At 37.3% G+C, this 18037-nt stretch overlaps 1 protein-coding gene across 4 annotated transcripts in view; it reads right to left on the bottom strand.

Annotated features, from left to right (window-relative positions):
- LOC127511084 (tripartite motif-containing protein 16-like) overlaps nucleotides 1–18037 on the bottom strand; it is a 106420-nt gene that overhangs the window by 80924 nt on the left and 7459 nt on the right. The window contains exons 4-6 of one of the 4 annotated variants that reach the window (XM_051891529.1): nucleotides 16936–17095; nucleotides 16735–16782; nucleotides 7551–10166 (exon numbers count right to left, since the gene is read on the bottom strand). The exons of the other annotated variants lie outside the window; for them this stretch is intronic. Of the exons in view, the coding sequence (XP_051747489.1) occupies nucleotides 9640–10166; nucleotides 16735–16782; nucleotides 16936–17095 (735 nt within the window). The 3' untranslated portion in view covers nucleotides 7551–9639. Of the gene's footprint in view, nucleotides 1–7550; nucleotides 10167–16734; nucleotides 16783–16935; nucleotides 17096–18037 lie in introns of those variants that run through there. 4 annotated transcript variants of the gene reach the window in all.

Genomic DNA, 18037 nt, shown 5'->3' with positions numbered 1-18037 from the left:
ACAGGATTAATGTCCAATCTTGAGAAAAAACAAAACAAAAAAAAAAAAAAACCACGATTTTTGTGATCTCATGCATGCACGTATTATTGCACATCATGTGAAGAAAATTTTGTATTTAGTGTACACAAATAATAGAAGATATTTCACACATTAAAATGGAGTATAACTCTTAATTGTATGTGCAAAATTGACAGTATTTTTAGTCTCTTTTACACTGGTAAGAAAAAAACCGAGATGGTATTGCTGGCGATACCGCAGACTCCAGAGTGTTAAGATTGTTTTTCTGTTATGACGATCGACATTTACTTAAAGGGTTAGTTCACCCAAAAATAAAAATTCTGTCATTTATTACTCACCCTCATGCCGTTCCACACCCGTAAGACCTGTAAGACGAGAATATTTTTGGAGTGCCAAAAAAAACAAAATAACGACTTATTTATTGATGGCCGATTTCAAAACACTGCTTCATGAAGCTTCGGAGCACAAATGAATCAGAGTATCAAATCTGCTGTTCGGAGCGCCAAAGTCACGTGATTTCAGCCGTTGGCAGTTTGACACGCGATCTGAATCATGATTTGATACACTGATTAATTTGTGCTCCGAATCTTCCTGAAGCAGTGTTTTAAAATCGGCCATCACTAAATAAGTCGTTATTTTGGTTTTTTTGGTGCACCAAAAATATTCTCGTCGCTTTATAATATTAATATTGAACCACTGCACTGTACTGATTTAAATATGTTTTTAGTACATTAATGGATCTTGAGAGAGGAAATGTCATTGCTGGCTATGCAGGATTCATGGAGCCATCGGATTTCAACTAAAATATCTTAATTTGTGCTCTGAAGATGAATGAAGGTCTTACGGGTGTGGAACGGCATGAGGGTGAGTAATAAATTACATTATTTTCATTTTTGGGTGAACTAACCCTTTAATGTCATTGTTTAATGACCTATGTTCGTTATTTTCTCAACATCATTATTTTGATAGCCACGTTGTTTGAATCAGTGTTTTCATAATTGATCCAATGATTTTCTGTTGTGTTAAATCCGCTTTTTTAATCGTCTTAACAGTCGGTTGGTTAGATAAGCATCTTATGTCTTGTCATGAGCAAGAGTATTTTCTTAATGATGCATTTAAATACAATGGCTTTTCGCATTTTCACATGGAGACATTTATGAGAGACGGTGCGTAATATCATTGACATGAGTCCCATGTCAGGAGTGCCCTATGGGGTTCTCAGGAGTCAATTTGACGATAAGGCTGATATTCTGCGGAATGCGTACGGTTTGCAAATTGAGGTTCTTTGGGAGTGTGAATGGGAAAAGATGAAGAGGACCGATCCTTCTGTGATGGAATTTATAAATAACTATTCAGCTCCTAAGAGACTGAAACCGAGAGATGCACTGTTTGGGGAGTGTACTAATGCTTATAAACTCTATCACAAAATGGTAGATGGTGAGAAAATAAGTTACATAGATTTTACCAGCTTTATATCCCTCTTGTCAGGCTAGAAAAAGCTATCTGATCGGTCACCTCCAAATCATTTTCAATGATTTTGAACCGATCGAAAATTATTATGGCCTTATCAGAGCAACCATTTATCCGCCCCACAAATTACTGCACCCCGTTCTCCCTTACCGATGCAGTGGGAAACTTATGTTTCTGTTATGTTGTACCAGTGCTCACGTTCAAAACCAGACAACAAACTGTAGTCATACGGATGAAGAGAGGGTGCTTAGGGGTGTTGGGTCAGTCTGGAACTTTTAAAAGCCATCAAGAAGGGTTTGTGGTTGCCAGGATTAATGAAGTTTGGAATTTTCCACAATGGTCGGATACATAGTTTTGTGAGTATGTAAAGATTTTTTTACTTTTGAAACAGCAGGCATCTGGTTACCCATAAAATGGCTGCTGACAAAGAGTCTTACATTCGTGAGTATTATGAAAAAGAGTGTATTCATCTCGACCCAGAAAAGATCTCCCACAACCCCGCTCAGAGGTCTATAAACAAGTTTTTGTTTAACAGTCTGTGGGGTCGGTTCTCTATGAGAGAGAATCTACCTGAAACTACTCTTGTGATAGACCCTGAACATTTCACCAGAATTGATTTTGGTGAAACCGACAGACTGTCATATTTTATATTCTTCTCGGATGACGTTGCTCTTGTCCAGCATTGTCCCACAAAAGGTGAAGTTTGGGAGACTCTAACATTAACGTGTTTGTCGGGCATTTACAACGGCTCACACATGCTTGGAGTTGTACGAACTAATGGACAAACTCGACAACCATTTGTTATACTTAGACAATCTAGGGAGACTGACTGGGACCCACCTCTGGGGGATCATTTGGGAGAGCTGACAAATGAGATAGATGACAGAGATTATATTACGGAATTTTGCTCTAGCGGTTCAAAATCTTACGGGTATCGCAGGTATAATATATGCATGAAGGCAAAGGGTATAACGCTCAACGTTAAAAATTCCCAAGCTATTAGGTTGGAGAGTCTTATTGGTCTGGTTGACAGCTACGTGACAGCGCACAATGCATCCTGGCCCACACTTAAAACATTTTGAGGAATAAAACCACTCTCACATTGCACAACAAAACAGTCGTTAAAAGGTTTAGGGTGGTGTATAATAAACATCCGATTTCACTACTCTCCCTTATGGCTACTGATCCGATGATGGACAGAGGGTCATGGGATGCTTCTGATTTTTATTTCTCAGCAGTGATCAGTGGCCTTCAAATTCGGGGAAGAGTTATTTCCTTAAAAACTCTGCTGGAAAATGGTTTAAATTTGATTAAAAATATATATATATATTTTTTTGTACAATTGTTTGCAACCTCTGTATGATGAATTACTTAAATTGTATGACATTAAATTTGTGGAAGGAATACCAGAGAGTCTGAATGCTGATGGTTTACTACCTATGAACAAAACTAACCTACTAATTATCAACAACGTGATGCGTGAGGTGAGCGGGAACAAAGAAATCAAAAGGGTCTTCACACCATAATCTCAGTGCGATTTATATCATGCAAAATTTATTTGTTCAAGGAAAATCCAGCAGAACCATTAGCTTTAACACCAATTATTTGATTCTGTTTAAAAAACCCTGGGACACCAATCAAGTTGCTGTGCTAGGTCATCAAATGTATCCTGGAAATGTAAAATACTTTATGGAGTGTAATCAAGACACTACCATCCGGCCTTTTGGATATTTAATGATAGACTATTAAGAAAAACTCCTGAACAATACTGCCTCAAAACCGGTTTGCTTTCCGACCGCCAAGTGGTTTATCTCCCGAAAAAAACTTTGTAACATGTTAAAACTGATACATAAAGCTACGCCTAAACAACATAGCAGCTTATTTTACAATCAGCGTCCGACAAACATATTTTAACATTGTGCAAAGTGGCCCTTAACATTCTCTATGGTACGATTCCTATCAACCGACAACAGCAACAAAAACTTAAATGGAGAAAAGGGCAATTACATTTGTCGCCAATAAAAAAATTGGTATATCCGCCAAGAAGCGAGTCTTCAATCAGACTGGAGAATTTCTTTTACCGCTCCTTAGCATCGCAGTACCCTTTATTTCCAGCTTAATATCTTCTAGATGGGGTTGAGGATGGAGTATGCAGAGAAAATGTATTTAGTACCCCAGCATCAGCTGGAAAAGCTGAAAAATGAAAATGTTAGTGAGAATATTCAACAGGTCATAGAGAACGATCTGGATGCATCCATAAGAAATATCTTACTCAGGTTTGATTTGAATCAGTACGAAAAAGCCAAACTCTACACAAACATCCTGAGCAGGTTTTTGACGATTGTTAAACAAGGCAATCGGGAGAGTAACATTTTAGCACTCTCGCTACCATATTCTGAACGACCACCAACTATACCTGAAGACGACGGGGGTGTGGATGACGTTGTGAGTGAAGTTCTAAAGAATGTACTGTCAAGAAGCATGAAAAACAGCAGATACATATTAGACAAAATGTCTAAAGCTAAAGGACTCAGCTCATGGAACAAGTCGGGGGAGTTTGTGTTCAGGGGTAAAGCTAGTTAAACATTCCATATTCTAAAATACCTAATCATTATGTTAGACACATAATTACTTTTTTAAAAAGTAAACCTGGTATGACTATGCCTGAACATGATCGTCCTTCTAAAAAAGCAAAAAGAAAAAGAGTATGTTGGTTGGTTGCTTCAATATATATATGCTTCAATATAAATAATATATTCGTCACTATACAGTTTCATCACGTTGTTATAGTCATGACTCCTGGCCATATGATACAGAAAAAACACAGTGCTGTCCGCAAGTGTCAAAATCCTGGATGTGTCTGTCAGAATATATAGTGTCAACAGCGGTCGCTGTTGGGGTGATTGCCAAAACTGTCGAAAAAACAAGCGACCACATCATGCGTTAAATGAACAGCCAATCAATGTTCTCCCGGTAACTCTGCTGGATGGGTGTTAATTATTGCCATGGATGGTAAGTTCCTTAGCACTATTTCAGGTAGGTGATCGCTCAGAAGAACACAGAGAAAATGAATGTAGCACGAAATTTTGTTCATGATAGCCGCAAGTTGCACAGTGTTCATTTTTAATAGTAATTGACCAGGACCTGTCTTCGATGTCCTCAATGATACTGTCAAATACGGCATAGACAATCAAATTAATAGTATGCGACAACAGCTATCTGAAACGTGCTTCGAGTCTGATATTGCCTGACTTGATGAGTGATATGTGCTGACCGCAGTCTATGCAGTGTATCCGTTCAGAAAATCATTCCTGTCAATAGAGAGCGTCTGGTTTTTAAGATATCATCTGGATGCCATCGCCAACTGATACAATTCTCATACCGCTGACTCTGATTGAAAATTCGGCTGTAGCGGCTTGGCGGGGAATTGCTGACCGTCAACATAGACGGCTAGGAACTCTAAATCATAATGTTTGAACGCGAATGGGTTTTTATCACACGATCCTGTGAATGCATCGTTTTCGACCATATCCAGAACGATAGATTTAGGAAGCGTTCCTAAAAACAAATTTTCCTGATTGGAAACGCGGACCCCCGCAGGTATGGAGAAATTGTTTAGACAAACTCTGTCTATTGGATACTTGGCAGTTGTCGAGAGCAGCGTCTGGGCAAGCCCCAGTCTCAGATGCAGTGATGTGGTTACTTTCTTGATGAATAGGGATGCTGACAGAATATTTAATTTGTACGCCACATCATTGCACTTCATCAGACAGAATTCGTCTTTGGCTCTGATCATCGTATTTTAATATCCACACCATTCAGCATTACTTCACTGTGAAAATATCACTGTGTTTTTGGTAATAGTTAACATATTCTGTAGTGTCCATTCCACGTATGTGTGAATATGTAATTTTTTTTAAAAAAATGTTTTGTTTCATCGGTTTAAAGAGAAGTTTTATGACGACTTTCCCGTAAGAAAATGGTATTCCTTGGAGCTCCTTGTTGATCGATGTGTAATGCAGTTTGACGTATCTAACACTGACGGTATCATTGTTTTCACCCGTTATGTGTACGCATGTCAAAAGAAGGACATACAAATCACCAACGATTGATATTGGATAATGTTGGTGTAAACATACATCGTATTAATTATTGCGCGGGTCACATCATCTTCCGAGATACAAAAATCCCTGATAACTCTTTAAAACCTTTTTCGCCAGGTTTATTTGCATGTTTCTGGGATGGTACTGGGGCGGTGTGTGGGATGAAAAATCCAGCTTCATCATTAAAGGAGTACCAACATCTAGGATATTCAATTTCAATGAGACCGACCTCGCATTTACCTTTCAAGTTGATAGGACTCGCTAACTTTGTTCTGTAACTAGAGATACGATTTTCCGGATAAACTGACAAAGAAGCATTGCAAGGCAGCGTAACGTAAAAACCATTGTCGCCCATGGTAGCTCTTTACTCAAATGATCTTATCCTGGATGGGTTCAAGTGTTTTAAGGTGATTGCAAGTCCATCAGAGCTTTTTTGTCTACATAAATATTAAATTTAAAATAACCATTTCACTAAAACAAGCATTGATCCCCCCCTATTTTTTCTGCCCTAAAATCTTTTCCACCTTAAACATTTTGTTTTCGCTCACAATTATTTGTTGTAACTCTTTTCCATAAAAAACTCAGTTGATGACCTCCCCGTCATAATTAGACAGTCTGTAGACAGGCGGTTGGCGCGGAATACATGAGGCTATAGTGAAAAATTCTTCTGTGTAGTTCTGTTCATATCCTTTGGTGAACGGGCCTCTCACTTTAGAAATTCGAACGACGTCTCCGACTTTATATTTAAATACGACTTTTTCATTCTTCTTTATATCCCCATAGAGATTTTGAAACACCAGAGCCTCATTAACGTACTATTAAATCGTTCCACGACACTGGCTTTCAAATCAGTAGCCGTTGCAAAATGATTAATGTCATGCTTTTTCATCACATCTTGAAAATGTTTGTTGAAAAATTCCTTTCCCTGGTCCTTCTGCAATTTCTGAGGTACGCGGCCATCTTCGAGTATAAATGAAAACGCTTTAGTCACTTCAACCCTGCTCTTATTCTTTAACACGCTCTTATTCTTATTCTTTAGACCATGCATACTTGCTACATACGTCGATACATGTTAGCAAATATGTATTATTGTCATTGTCCTTGGAATAGGCCGACATGTCAATGAGATCTGCTTGGAACTGGGTATCCACACCGTACACAGCGACTCAATTGCGTTTGTATTTTATAGGACAAATGCCATGGCAGTCCTTAACATACGGCTAATCAACATTATATTACTAGCATTAATGTTGTTATTGTTACAGCTTAACAGACTGCAGCTGACCTTTGATAGCTAACTAAACTATTACAATAATGGCATTCCATTAGTGCAGACATTTTATCGATTTACCAAAAACCAATTTCATAAAAACTTTTTTGAGTGGTGAATATATCATAACTTACCTGAGATGATGTTACCAATTTTTTGTGAATGTGACATGGGCTGTGTAAATGTTTCTCTTTGTGAAGTTTGTTTAGTGGTGGCTGAAATGCAATTTTACACACAACTGCCAGCATGCATGGAGAGCTTCTCAAAACTCCAGTGACACCAGCAGCTTCAAATACCTGTTTGCTGCTGAACATTGTTTTTTTTTATAGCTGTCCTTTTAATACAATTAACTTGTTTGACAGAAACTTTCCTTAATAAGCCTTTATCTGACCAAGTTCTGCTGTGCTCTAAATCACTCACAAATCTTATGATAGTTTGATAATCTGCATTCAGTTTTCACAAAATATTAGTTGTTTTCATGCCTTGCACAACATTGCACCATTTCATGCTTTTCATCTTCAGAAAGATCTTTCTTCCTCTCCATATTGCATGAGAACTGTACCTTGCTTCATAATGTGGAACAACATCTTTAAGTAGGGTTTCCATTTACCTAAGTACCTGGAAAATTATTTTGTCTGAGATTGAAACCAGTTATCTAAAAAGACATTGATAAATAAACAAACACTTCCTTATAAAAACTAAAATCTGAATGTTTATTGTACTGAAATTGTACTGATATGTCACTTGCATAATAATTTGAAACACAGTGTATTTCTAAAGTAAGCTGCATACAGGATAAATGTATGTAAAAGTTGTTTCAGCTCCAGCTTTCTGACACATGGTGTAATACGTCACTGTCTGAATTCCTCGCTTCATTTCCTTCACTCCTTGCTGATATAGTGCACTCGACTGCCATGCACTATATTAGGAATCAGAGAATCAGTCAGCGAGAGATTTCAGACACAGAAACAGTCGACAACGAGAGTGGATTCCTGTGCTGGAGTCGAGCCTGACTCTATGGCTATTCAGAGTCCAAGAATCTACTCTTTTTTTAGTCGACTCCGCGGGCCTCATTTATAAAGCGTATGTGTGCACAAATTTGATCTTAGAGTGTGCGTACGCTTAAATCCACACCAAAGCTCATATTTAAAAAAAACGATCTTTGACGTGGAAAAGTGCATATGTACATACGCACTTTTCCTTGTCAGATTACTGCAGGTTTTTGGAAATCTAAGCTATTCTTGCAGTTTGCCATTCTAAATTAAAGCATTTGGACAATGACTGGTGATCTTTTATATGTAAATGACATTAGTTAAGTGTCGTTTTACAACGCAGAGAACTGAAACCATTTAGCTGTGCGCAAGTTCAAGATAATTTGCGATTTATAGATTTCACATCTGAAAGAGAGGCGTATACTTGTTTTCTGTGTGTACGGTGAATCACACGTACGCACATCTGAGAAATTTTGTAATATCAAATTTAGGATGGTTTCTGTGCAACATTTTATAAATGAGGCCCCACATCACTATCTGACCAGCACAAATACAACAAGTGTGTTTATTCCAGACTGCTTCACATCAACATCCCATAAAACCCTGAAACTGTGATATTCCTCTGATCTCTTATTCATGAAGACAAACATGCCACATTCTGTGAAACCCCACAATCAGAAGATTAAACTACAGTAACAAGGAAATAAGTAACATAAAATATACAAAAATAAATGAATAATAATAATAAAATGAATAAATGATGAAATGATAAAGTGTGTAAATCAAATGACAAATACATACATGACTGATGATGATAAATGATTATTCTGAATATAAAACAAAGAAAATAAAGCACAACACAGATGTATGGTTGAAGTTACACACTTATAGGTTTTTGATCCTCAGATCCTTAATTTACACAGGAATTGATCTTTAAACTCTGCGATTAATTCATTCTCTTCAATCTGTCTATATTCCCTCGACTTTGACTTTCTGTTCCTGTATTTCTTTCCTTGTTACTTCTAACTCAGTGTCTTCTTTAAACTCTGCAAATTCACTCTTCATTTGTCTTTTGAGATCATCTTTGAATGTGTTAAATTCAGTTTTGAAAGTCTTGGATTTGCTGGTTTCATCCAGACATGTTTGCAGTGAGTCTCATTGTGTCTCCATCTTCTTCTGTCCCACATTTCCTCTCTTTTCTCTGTTAGTTTCCTTTGCCTGTTTTTTTCTGGGTTTCTCTTGCTCTTGACCTTGTTTTTCTCACTCATCCTTAAACCTTCTCTGACTTTTATTATGGAGTTTAGTGGGAGCTCATTGTTTACTCAACCAATATTGCTCTAGGGCTCGACCGGAAGAACCTGAACATGTTTTTTCAGTGACAGAAGTTCAGCTGTAGTATTAATGTAATGAAGAGACTCTATAACATCTCACTGTTACTGTCAGAATTACCTGTATGTCTCTGTCTTCATGTAGTGCCTGTGAATTAGTTTCTGGATCCCGTTTCCATTGCTATCTTGTTCAGTTCCATAGCAACCCTTGTTTATAACCATGACAACTTATCACCATCATCTGTCCTTCATTTAGTCTCTTGTTATCTAGTTTATTTAAACCCTCAGTCATTTTATGTTCTTTGTCTTGTGTTAAAGTTGTGTTAAAGTGTTCATCATCTTTCTGCATCAAGCCTCTTATCTTGGATCATCTAGTCAAGCCAGTGTGTGACAGTCACTGATTTATCATAAGCTCTAAGTATTATGAGTAGAATCTCTCTACAATCTATTCTGACTCATCAACACAGTTTCACTGATGATCCTTTACAAAGCCTAAACCCAGGATAGAGCGTCTGAGTGAATGTGGTCTGGACTGTGTGGATGAGACTCATTGTGTCTCCAGAGATGCTGTAGAAGGACAGAGTTCCTGCACTGTGATCCACATACACTCCTATTCTACTGCTGATGGACACTATGGTGAGTTCAGTCTCTATGTTATTGTGTATGAATGAGTAACTGTCAGGAGTGCAGTACAAACTCCAGGACTGATCATTACGTCCAAACTCGCACTCATTACCCCGTCCCTTCCTGCTGATTTTCTTATATGACACTGATATAAACACATATTCTCCACTCCACTCAATCTCCCAGTAACAGCGTCGATCACACACACTCTCTCTACACAACACCTGTTTGTAATAATCAAATCTGTCTGGATGATCAGGATACGGCTGGACTGTGTCAATACCAGTAATCACTCTGTTCCTCTCAGTCAGATGGAGGCGTTTATTCACTGTTTTCAGATCCAGAGTGAACTGATGAGAATCTGATGGAGATAAAACACATCACAATCAGGAATTATGAATATGATCTTTTAATGTACACCATAAAAATTGTTAAATTTACTTAATTAAAATTAGTTAAATCCATACAATTAAAATTAGTGAACATTTTGTCTTTACTTAATTTTATTGTGTAAAATTCACTTAAATATGTAAAACTGTTTATTGTAAAAAAGTTTACTTAATCCATTTATATTGGAATTACCTGAATAATTTGTGTTGAATTAACTGAAACTGGGCAGGGGATTTTTAGTTCCCAGCATTCTTTTTATAGGTCTGGATCAGAAGAGTAAATGCTGAAATTAAGTGTAATTTTTTGTGTTTTTGAGGGAACGACCTATTAGTGTTTAATGTTTAGTTATGTTTGACATGTAAAGAGTATCTGTTATGGTAATTTGTCTGCAGAAGAGTGTTTGTGTTCAGGCTGTGTGAGGCAACATGACAAACATCATGTTTGAGACAACACTCATGCAACGTGAGCACTTGTCCTGCTTGTTTGCATTGTAACCTATAGTGCATTGTTAATGATCCACATGACACAGGTTACCGTTTACCATCATATTTTGTTTTAGAAAAGCACAAAGCAGAGAATGGTGTAACATATTCGCCTCCATCATTTGCAAGGCTCAGGGAAACCCCAAACACGGTTTTTAAAGCAACATACACCCAGATCATTACAACGTAATCCGAGGCTGCGTGATTGACTGGAATTGTGAATTGGCTCAGTGAAATCGCTATGTTCTAATTAAATAGTGCTATTCTTCAAAAACATGCTGAGATATACTTAGCATGACATCAGTGCATCAATCTGTTAATTCCCATTAAATGCTGCTCGATTCATCTTCGTAAGCGCCGTGAGTTTGTCACTTATAACGTGCAATTGAAAGTAATATGACCCTAACATCTTTTCAAGCTTTGAAGTGTTTACGGGCCTGTTGTCCAGCAAAAGATATATTTAACGACAAGCTTTTGTCAAACTAATGGGGCATCTAGTGTTGAAATAACTTCCTTTTGCAATCTGCCATAGCTTTGTATCATTATGAGACAGAAACAATATTATATATACTGTTTTGTGTGGTGATAAAGGGCTATGACGTTTTCATATTGCATTATAAACATGTTTTATTCTTGTAAAAAATACCTTTTATGTGTAGCAGAGTGGAAATTTATATTTATAGTAACCTACAGCTGCTTTTTTGTGCTCATATTTTTTTCAGTTAATATGTCTCTATCTGCGTTTTATTCTGCAACAGCATTACGTGCACCAGATTTTCTAAGCGTGTGTGGAAAGGGACAGTCTATTTCTACGGCTTCAGATCATTCCCAACAAGACACAATAGATGCACAAGTATGTATCAAAGCTGACAGCACTAATTTATTTCCATACACGACTCAACTCGTTTAACCTACTGCATCTGAACAGCACCCGGCATAGCAGCATGTAAAACATAATATTTATTCAAACTGTGAATGGATACAGAAAGCAAACAAGTTCGCTCCCTTTAAAAAACACTGCAAAATGTGTCATAAATATAAACCTTCAACGCTTTTCAGAGCGTAAACAAATATGCAGGGGAACATTTGAAAGCAGCGCTATCAGCCGGTAACGAAAACAGCATCGGTTATATGACATGCAGTCCGCTTGTTCCTATCGGCTCCTGACCCGCACCGGAAAAGACCAGTGCACTTGCCCACTTGCAGGACTATAAGATGATATTTGGATTACGATTGGATATTTCAGGACTATTGTTCCTGCAGTCTGCCATTTTGGAACATAAAAAAATTTAGTCTGGAAACAACCAAATTAAAATTCAGATTTTGTGTGTCCTGTGGAACATTAATTTCATATGTCAGTTGCATGCCTATTTACGTGATTAACTGCTTTATGGTCATTTAAGAGATGGTAACAAATGGTTTTATACCTGTGCTACACTGGCGTAGCCTGTGCAAATTATTATTTTTTTTATTTTTTCCAACTTTGGTAGCACCAGCGATGTAGTACTTATCATTGCTGTAGAGGTGACCCCGAATAGTCGAAGATTCAATGCTTTTTATAGGAGGATCCTGATTTGACTACTAATCTCACAACTGAATATTCACAGAGGTGTTATGAAATGAGGATCATGCCATTTTGGCGGTGCTAAATGTCTGATTTCACATAGGACTACTGTTTTCTCCTAATAAGCTAATATACAGCCTATTATTATAATGCTGTAAATAAAAATATGAAAAAAAGGCTCTTTTAATAAATATTTTTAATGTGCGTGAATAAATCCAACCACCCCTGTGGCCTATCTGGGCCTTTCACATTACATGGTTGACCGGAGCCCCTCGCATTACTTGGCCTATCACGGCCACCAAGTAAAACTGGTTATATTTGTAACCCGGCCTTCGTACAGCGCAGCCTATCGTGGCCCCATTTGTACAGCGCAGCCTACACTTTACTTATTACACACACAGGGATGCACAACAGCACACAAACATGGCAAATATTTAAAAAAAAAACAATTACAATGTAAAAGATTATTATTGTGTGCATAAAGATAAAAATGCTTTGGTGGAATCCGGCTTGGCCTGTAGATGGTCTTTAACCTTGCGTACAAGCAGATCCATTTACACGCTAGAGAAGCATTCAGTTTTTGCACTTGCAAATTCCACCATGTAAATAGCGAATCCGCCATGGCACGAGCGCAACTGGCTTTTAAAGGGAATGGGAGATGAGACTCCGTCTGGTTTATTGCACTTTATGCCCAAAACACACCCATTACTCATTAAGAGAATAGGGACAACCCTTTTAGACCATGCGCCGGACGCGCCGACCATTTTTCCCATCATTAAACTAGCAAAATTTGATTTGCCCTAAGTGCACCTGCGCCGTGCGCTTTAGACTATGCTCTTAGATCATTAAAATAGGGCCCTCTATGGTTTCTTCAACAATTTTTTTTTTGTTTAAATGAACTTGTTTTCGTCTTGTTGTATGGACCTAAACTAATTGTGTGGAAAAGTTGTTCTTAATTTATTTAAGTTCATTAAACAAACTATTTTTGAGTGTACAGAATAATTTAAAATGATGACATTTCAAAAACATTTTGTCTGTTTAATCTCAAGAAAAAAAAAATGCTGGCTCCAGTTTTTGGAAAATAATTTTCCTTGGCAAAGAAATTACAGGTTCAACCAGGTTGAATCAATGTTAGGTAATACTTTATTTTAAGGGTCCATCATCCCTTGGTAGCATTAACACACAAGTAGTTAATAACTATCTGAACATAAAGTAAATTAATATTTGCCATGTTAAGCATGAACACACCAGGAATTGTATTTAGTAGTACTGTATTACTGGCAACTTAGCCATAATTACTGGCTTATTCTGGCGAATAAACTTGAACATCACTTAATAAGTGCCATACAAATCAATAATTAATGTGGATATACTTTTCACTTTAGATCAGGGGGTCAAATTGTCTTTATGACACAATTTTAGCAATTTATTATTTAAAACTTTAAAGTCTGCATGAACCGGAAGTTGCAAACGACTTTTCTCCACTGTTATGACGTATTTCCAAGTGAAACTGAATATTGAATAGAGGGCAGGGTTTTACTTTAGCGCTCCTCCTCTCCATTTCTCGCTCATAGCAGATGAACGGTTGCAGAGGAGTGGTTTACGCATTTTCAACCCAAGCCGTCAAACTGACGTTATCAGAGAAGGAACGCTATTCCAGACCGGAAGTAACTTTTCAGATTTTGATTAAAGATTACCATGACAAACAATTTTTTTCTGTGTTTTAACTTGCACTGATTAATTGTTTACCACAAGACTAGTAATATGCACCAACAAAGTAAATAAGGTCAAATTTAATTTCATGTGTTCTTTAAAACCAACACTAATTAAACGATTCATATTGTTCAGTTTACTTGATAGATGGTAAATCACAGAAATATAATATTATTTTTGTTTGGGGATGGCCCCTTCCTGTTCCAACATGACTGTGAATCAGTGCACAAAGCAAGGTCAATAAAGACATGGATGAGTTTGGTGTGGAGGAACTTGACTGGACTGCACAGAGTCCTGACCTCAAACCGAAATTATTTTCTAATCTTATGCATCTTGTGCTGCAGAGAGGGCATTGAAGCAGCATCTGAAGTTAATGCTGCTCAGAGTTCAGTAAATGAATTTACACAGCAACTGCAAATGCATAATACAATTAGATTCATTTTGTTTTAAACATAACATTTTAAATACAGAAATATGAATTAAATTACAATATAAAACGAATATGAAATATCACCAGTAGGTGGCAGCAAGTCACTGTGTTAATGAATGAGTCATTTTATTCAATCGATTCACTCAAAACACTGATTCATTCAGTAATAAAAAGCTGCATTGCTGGTGAATCACACACTCAACTGATTTGTTCAAAGACTCTGATTCATTCAGGAATGAACAACTACTCTGTGCACCTATGCTGCGAGTCGCACAATGATCTGTGACTTTGCTTTAGAAGTTTAGCTGGAAGAACTGTGTGACATGTTAGGCTAATACTCACTGTTAATGAAATAAACTCAGTGTATTGCTCAAAACAACAGTCAGGACTGCTGCTCTGCACTTCACTACAATGTAAATACATTCTCTCTGCGCTGTGCTGAGCGTTGTGCAGTTTTGGCACACAGATTTCAAAAGCTGGTCAGCTAAATAAAACAGACGATGTGCCAAATAGGTAGGCTAGGGGTAGTTGTGACATCCAGTGTAATGTAAATTAATATTTAAAATGATAAACTAATTTCACAGCATGCAAATTTATGTGTATACAGAAAAAAGTGTTGAGCCATTCATTAGGCTGGTTGTTTGATGAGAAAAATTAAATGTCCTTGCAAAGGACGAGTTAAGAATCCGCACAACTGTAGCAGATGACTACTATTATTCTGTTGTGCGGAACTGAGAATGAACTGATGACAGCAGCTTGATCTGCACTGTAAATACATTCTCTCTGCGCTGTGCTATGTCTGAATTGATTGCTAGGGGTAGTTGTGAGAGCAGATGCCACATAAATTCTTTGGTTGATCAATCAGCGAATAGGGGCGTTTTAATCCCACCCATGTAGAGATTGAATATTCAAGCTGTTTATCCATTTTGGATTTATTGTTTTTCCATTTGATGGATTAGAACAAAGTGTGATGAAAACAAAAATAAAAATAAAAAAAAAAACAACAACACGAGATTTGTTTATTTATGTTCATGGTTTGAATATGTGATAAATGAATGGATTCCTAATTTTTCCATTTCAAAGAAAAAAACGAGAAAACAAATTATCCAAAGGTACACGCACCTAGAAGGCATTTACTGTACATTCAGTTTACCATTAATTATTGGCTTATTTCTGCTTATTTTTCCCTTTAAATGTTTGATAAGTTGTAAATAATGCTAGTAAGCCCTTAAAGGTGCCATAGAATTGAAAATTGAATGTACCTTGTCATAGTTGAATATCAAGAGTTCTGTACATGGAAATTACATACAGTGAGTCTCAAACACCATTGTTTCCTCCTTCTTATGTAACTCTCATTTGTTTAAAAGACCTCCAAAGAACAGGTGAATCGCAACATAACACTGACTGTTACGTAACAGTCGGGATCATTAATATGTACGTCCCCAATATTTGCATATGCCAGCCCATGTTCAAGGCATTAGACAAGGGCATGCAGTATTAATGTCTGGATGTGCACAGCTGAATCAACAGACTTTATGCAGGTAAGCAAGCAAGGACAATAGCGAAAAATGGCAGATGTAGCAATAGTAACTGACATGATCCATGATATCATGATATTTTTAGTGATATTTGTAAATTGTCTTTCTAAATGTTTTGTTAGCATGTTGCTAATGTACTGTTAAAAGTGGTTAAAGTTACCATTGTTTCTTACTGTATTGACGGAGATCAGAGCCATGTCGTTATTTTCATTTTTAAACACTTGCAGTCTGTATAATTCATAAACACAACTTCATTCTTTATAAATCTCTCGAACAGTGTGTAATGTTAGCTTTAGCCCATTAGCCACGGAGCACAGCCTCAAACTCATTCAGAATCAAATGTAAACATCCAAATAAATACTATACTGACATGATCTGATGCATGCATGCAGCATGCATGACGAACATTTTGTAAAGATCCATTTTGAGGGTTATATTAGCTTTGTAAACTTTGTTTATGCAATGTATTATAGAGTTGCAAGCTCAGGGGCGGGGAGCACGAGGATTTAAAGGGGATGTGCGCTGAATCGGCGCATATTTAATGATGCCCCAAAATACGCAGTTACAAAAATTAATGAAAAAATCTATGGGGTATTTTGAGCTGAAACTTCACAGACACATTCAGTGGACACCTTAGACTTATATTACATCTTGTGAAAAAGCACTCTAGGGCACCTTTAATATATCTTCAGTTCATTATTAACTACAAGTGTGTTAATGCTGAACTACTGCATAATTATGGACCCTTAATTGTTACTCAGTGTTGAGTGGAACATGAACATGAACACACTACTGTTTTCATATTGACTTACATTGTAGGAAGTCGTTCCTGGTCCTGGGAACAATGTTGGTGAAAGTGACTGTGGAAATCAACAGACATGAAGAGTGTGATTACCATGTCAAGAGAAAATAATCCCTGCATCTGTTCCTAAGACATTCTTAATATAATGTTCTACATGATATGAGATGATGGAGGGTCATTTCTGAGAGCAGATGAATCTCCCGGACTTTACCTCTGTCAGAGATCTTCTTGAGCTCCTCTTTGCAGAAATCCTCCAGTTTGTCTCTCAGCTGATGGACAGATTCTCTCACACCAACAAAAAAGGAGAGAGAACTGAAGGGATCGTCATTTACGTCTGTAGATTCAGGAGGAGCTGAGAGAGACTGGAAACTCTACAGAAAACAGAAAAAAAGCTCATGACCTCCACACTTCAGCTAATAACCTGCACTACTGTCAGATTTGAGCAGCTCTTGTTGATCCATTGTCTCCTCAATCCAGCACTTTCACAGTATCAGCTTCATTCTTCTCATAATTATTATATCATGTTAGAGCTACAAATTCTAGCATTTTCTATTTACATAATATGTGAATATAGTTCTGATGTGCAGCAAAAGATTTTTGAACTTCACAAAATAGAAAGTGGATGTAGAAAAATAGCTAAAGCATTGAAAATCCCCGTTTCCACCATCAGGGCAATAATTGAGAAGTTCCAATTAACTAAAGATGTTACAAATCTGCCTGGAAGAGGACGTGTGTCTAAATCGTCCTAATGCGCAGTGAGGAGGAAAGTTTGAGTAACCAAAGATTCTCCAAGGATCACAGTTGGAGAACTGCAGAGATTAGTTGAGTCTTGAGTCTCAGAAAGCCTAAAAAAATTATTAAACAGCACCTACATCCCCACAAGTTGTTCAGGAGGGTTTCAAGAAAAATCCTCTGCTCTCATTCAGAAACAATCTCCAGCATATTCAGTTGTCAGACAAGACTGGAACTTCAAACAGGACCGGCTTCTATGGTCAGATGAAACTACAAAAAGAGCTTTTTGGCAGCAAAACCACCAGATGGGTTTGGTGCACACATGGATAAAAAGTACCCCATGCCCACTGTTAAATATACTGCTGGATCTTTAATATTGTGGGCCTATTTATCTGCTGGAGGTCCTGGACATCTTGTTCAGATACATGGTATCATGGATTCTATCAAATACCAACAGATAAAAATTCAAAACCTGACCACTTCTGCTAGAAATCCAATAATGGGCCGTGGTTAGATCTTCCATCAGGACAATGATCCAAAACCAACACAAAAATGTGTAACTGAGCACAAAATGAAGCTTC

Source organism: Ctenopharyngodon idella, chromosome 4 (genome assembly GCF_019924925.1).
Source record: "Ctenopharyngodon idella isolate HZGC_01 chromosome 4, HZGC01, whole genome shotgun sequence".
NCBI lineage: Eukaryota > Metazoa > Chordata > Actinopteri > Cypriniformes > Xenocyprididae > Ctenopharyngodon > Ctenopharyngodon idella.
The sequence above is the reverse complement of the archived record's forward strand: the minus strand, read 5'-3'. Positions and strand labels throughout refer to the sequence as shown.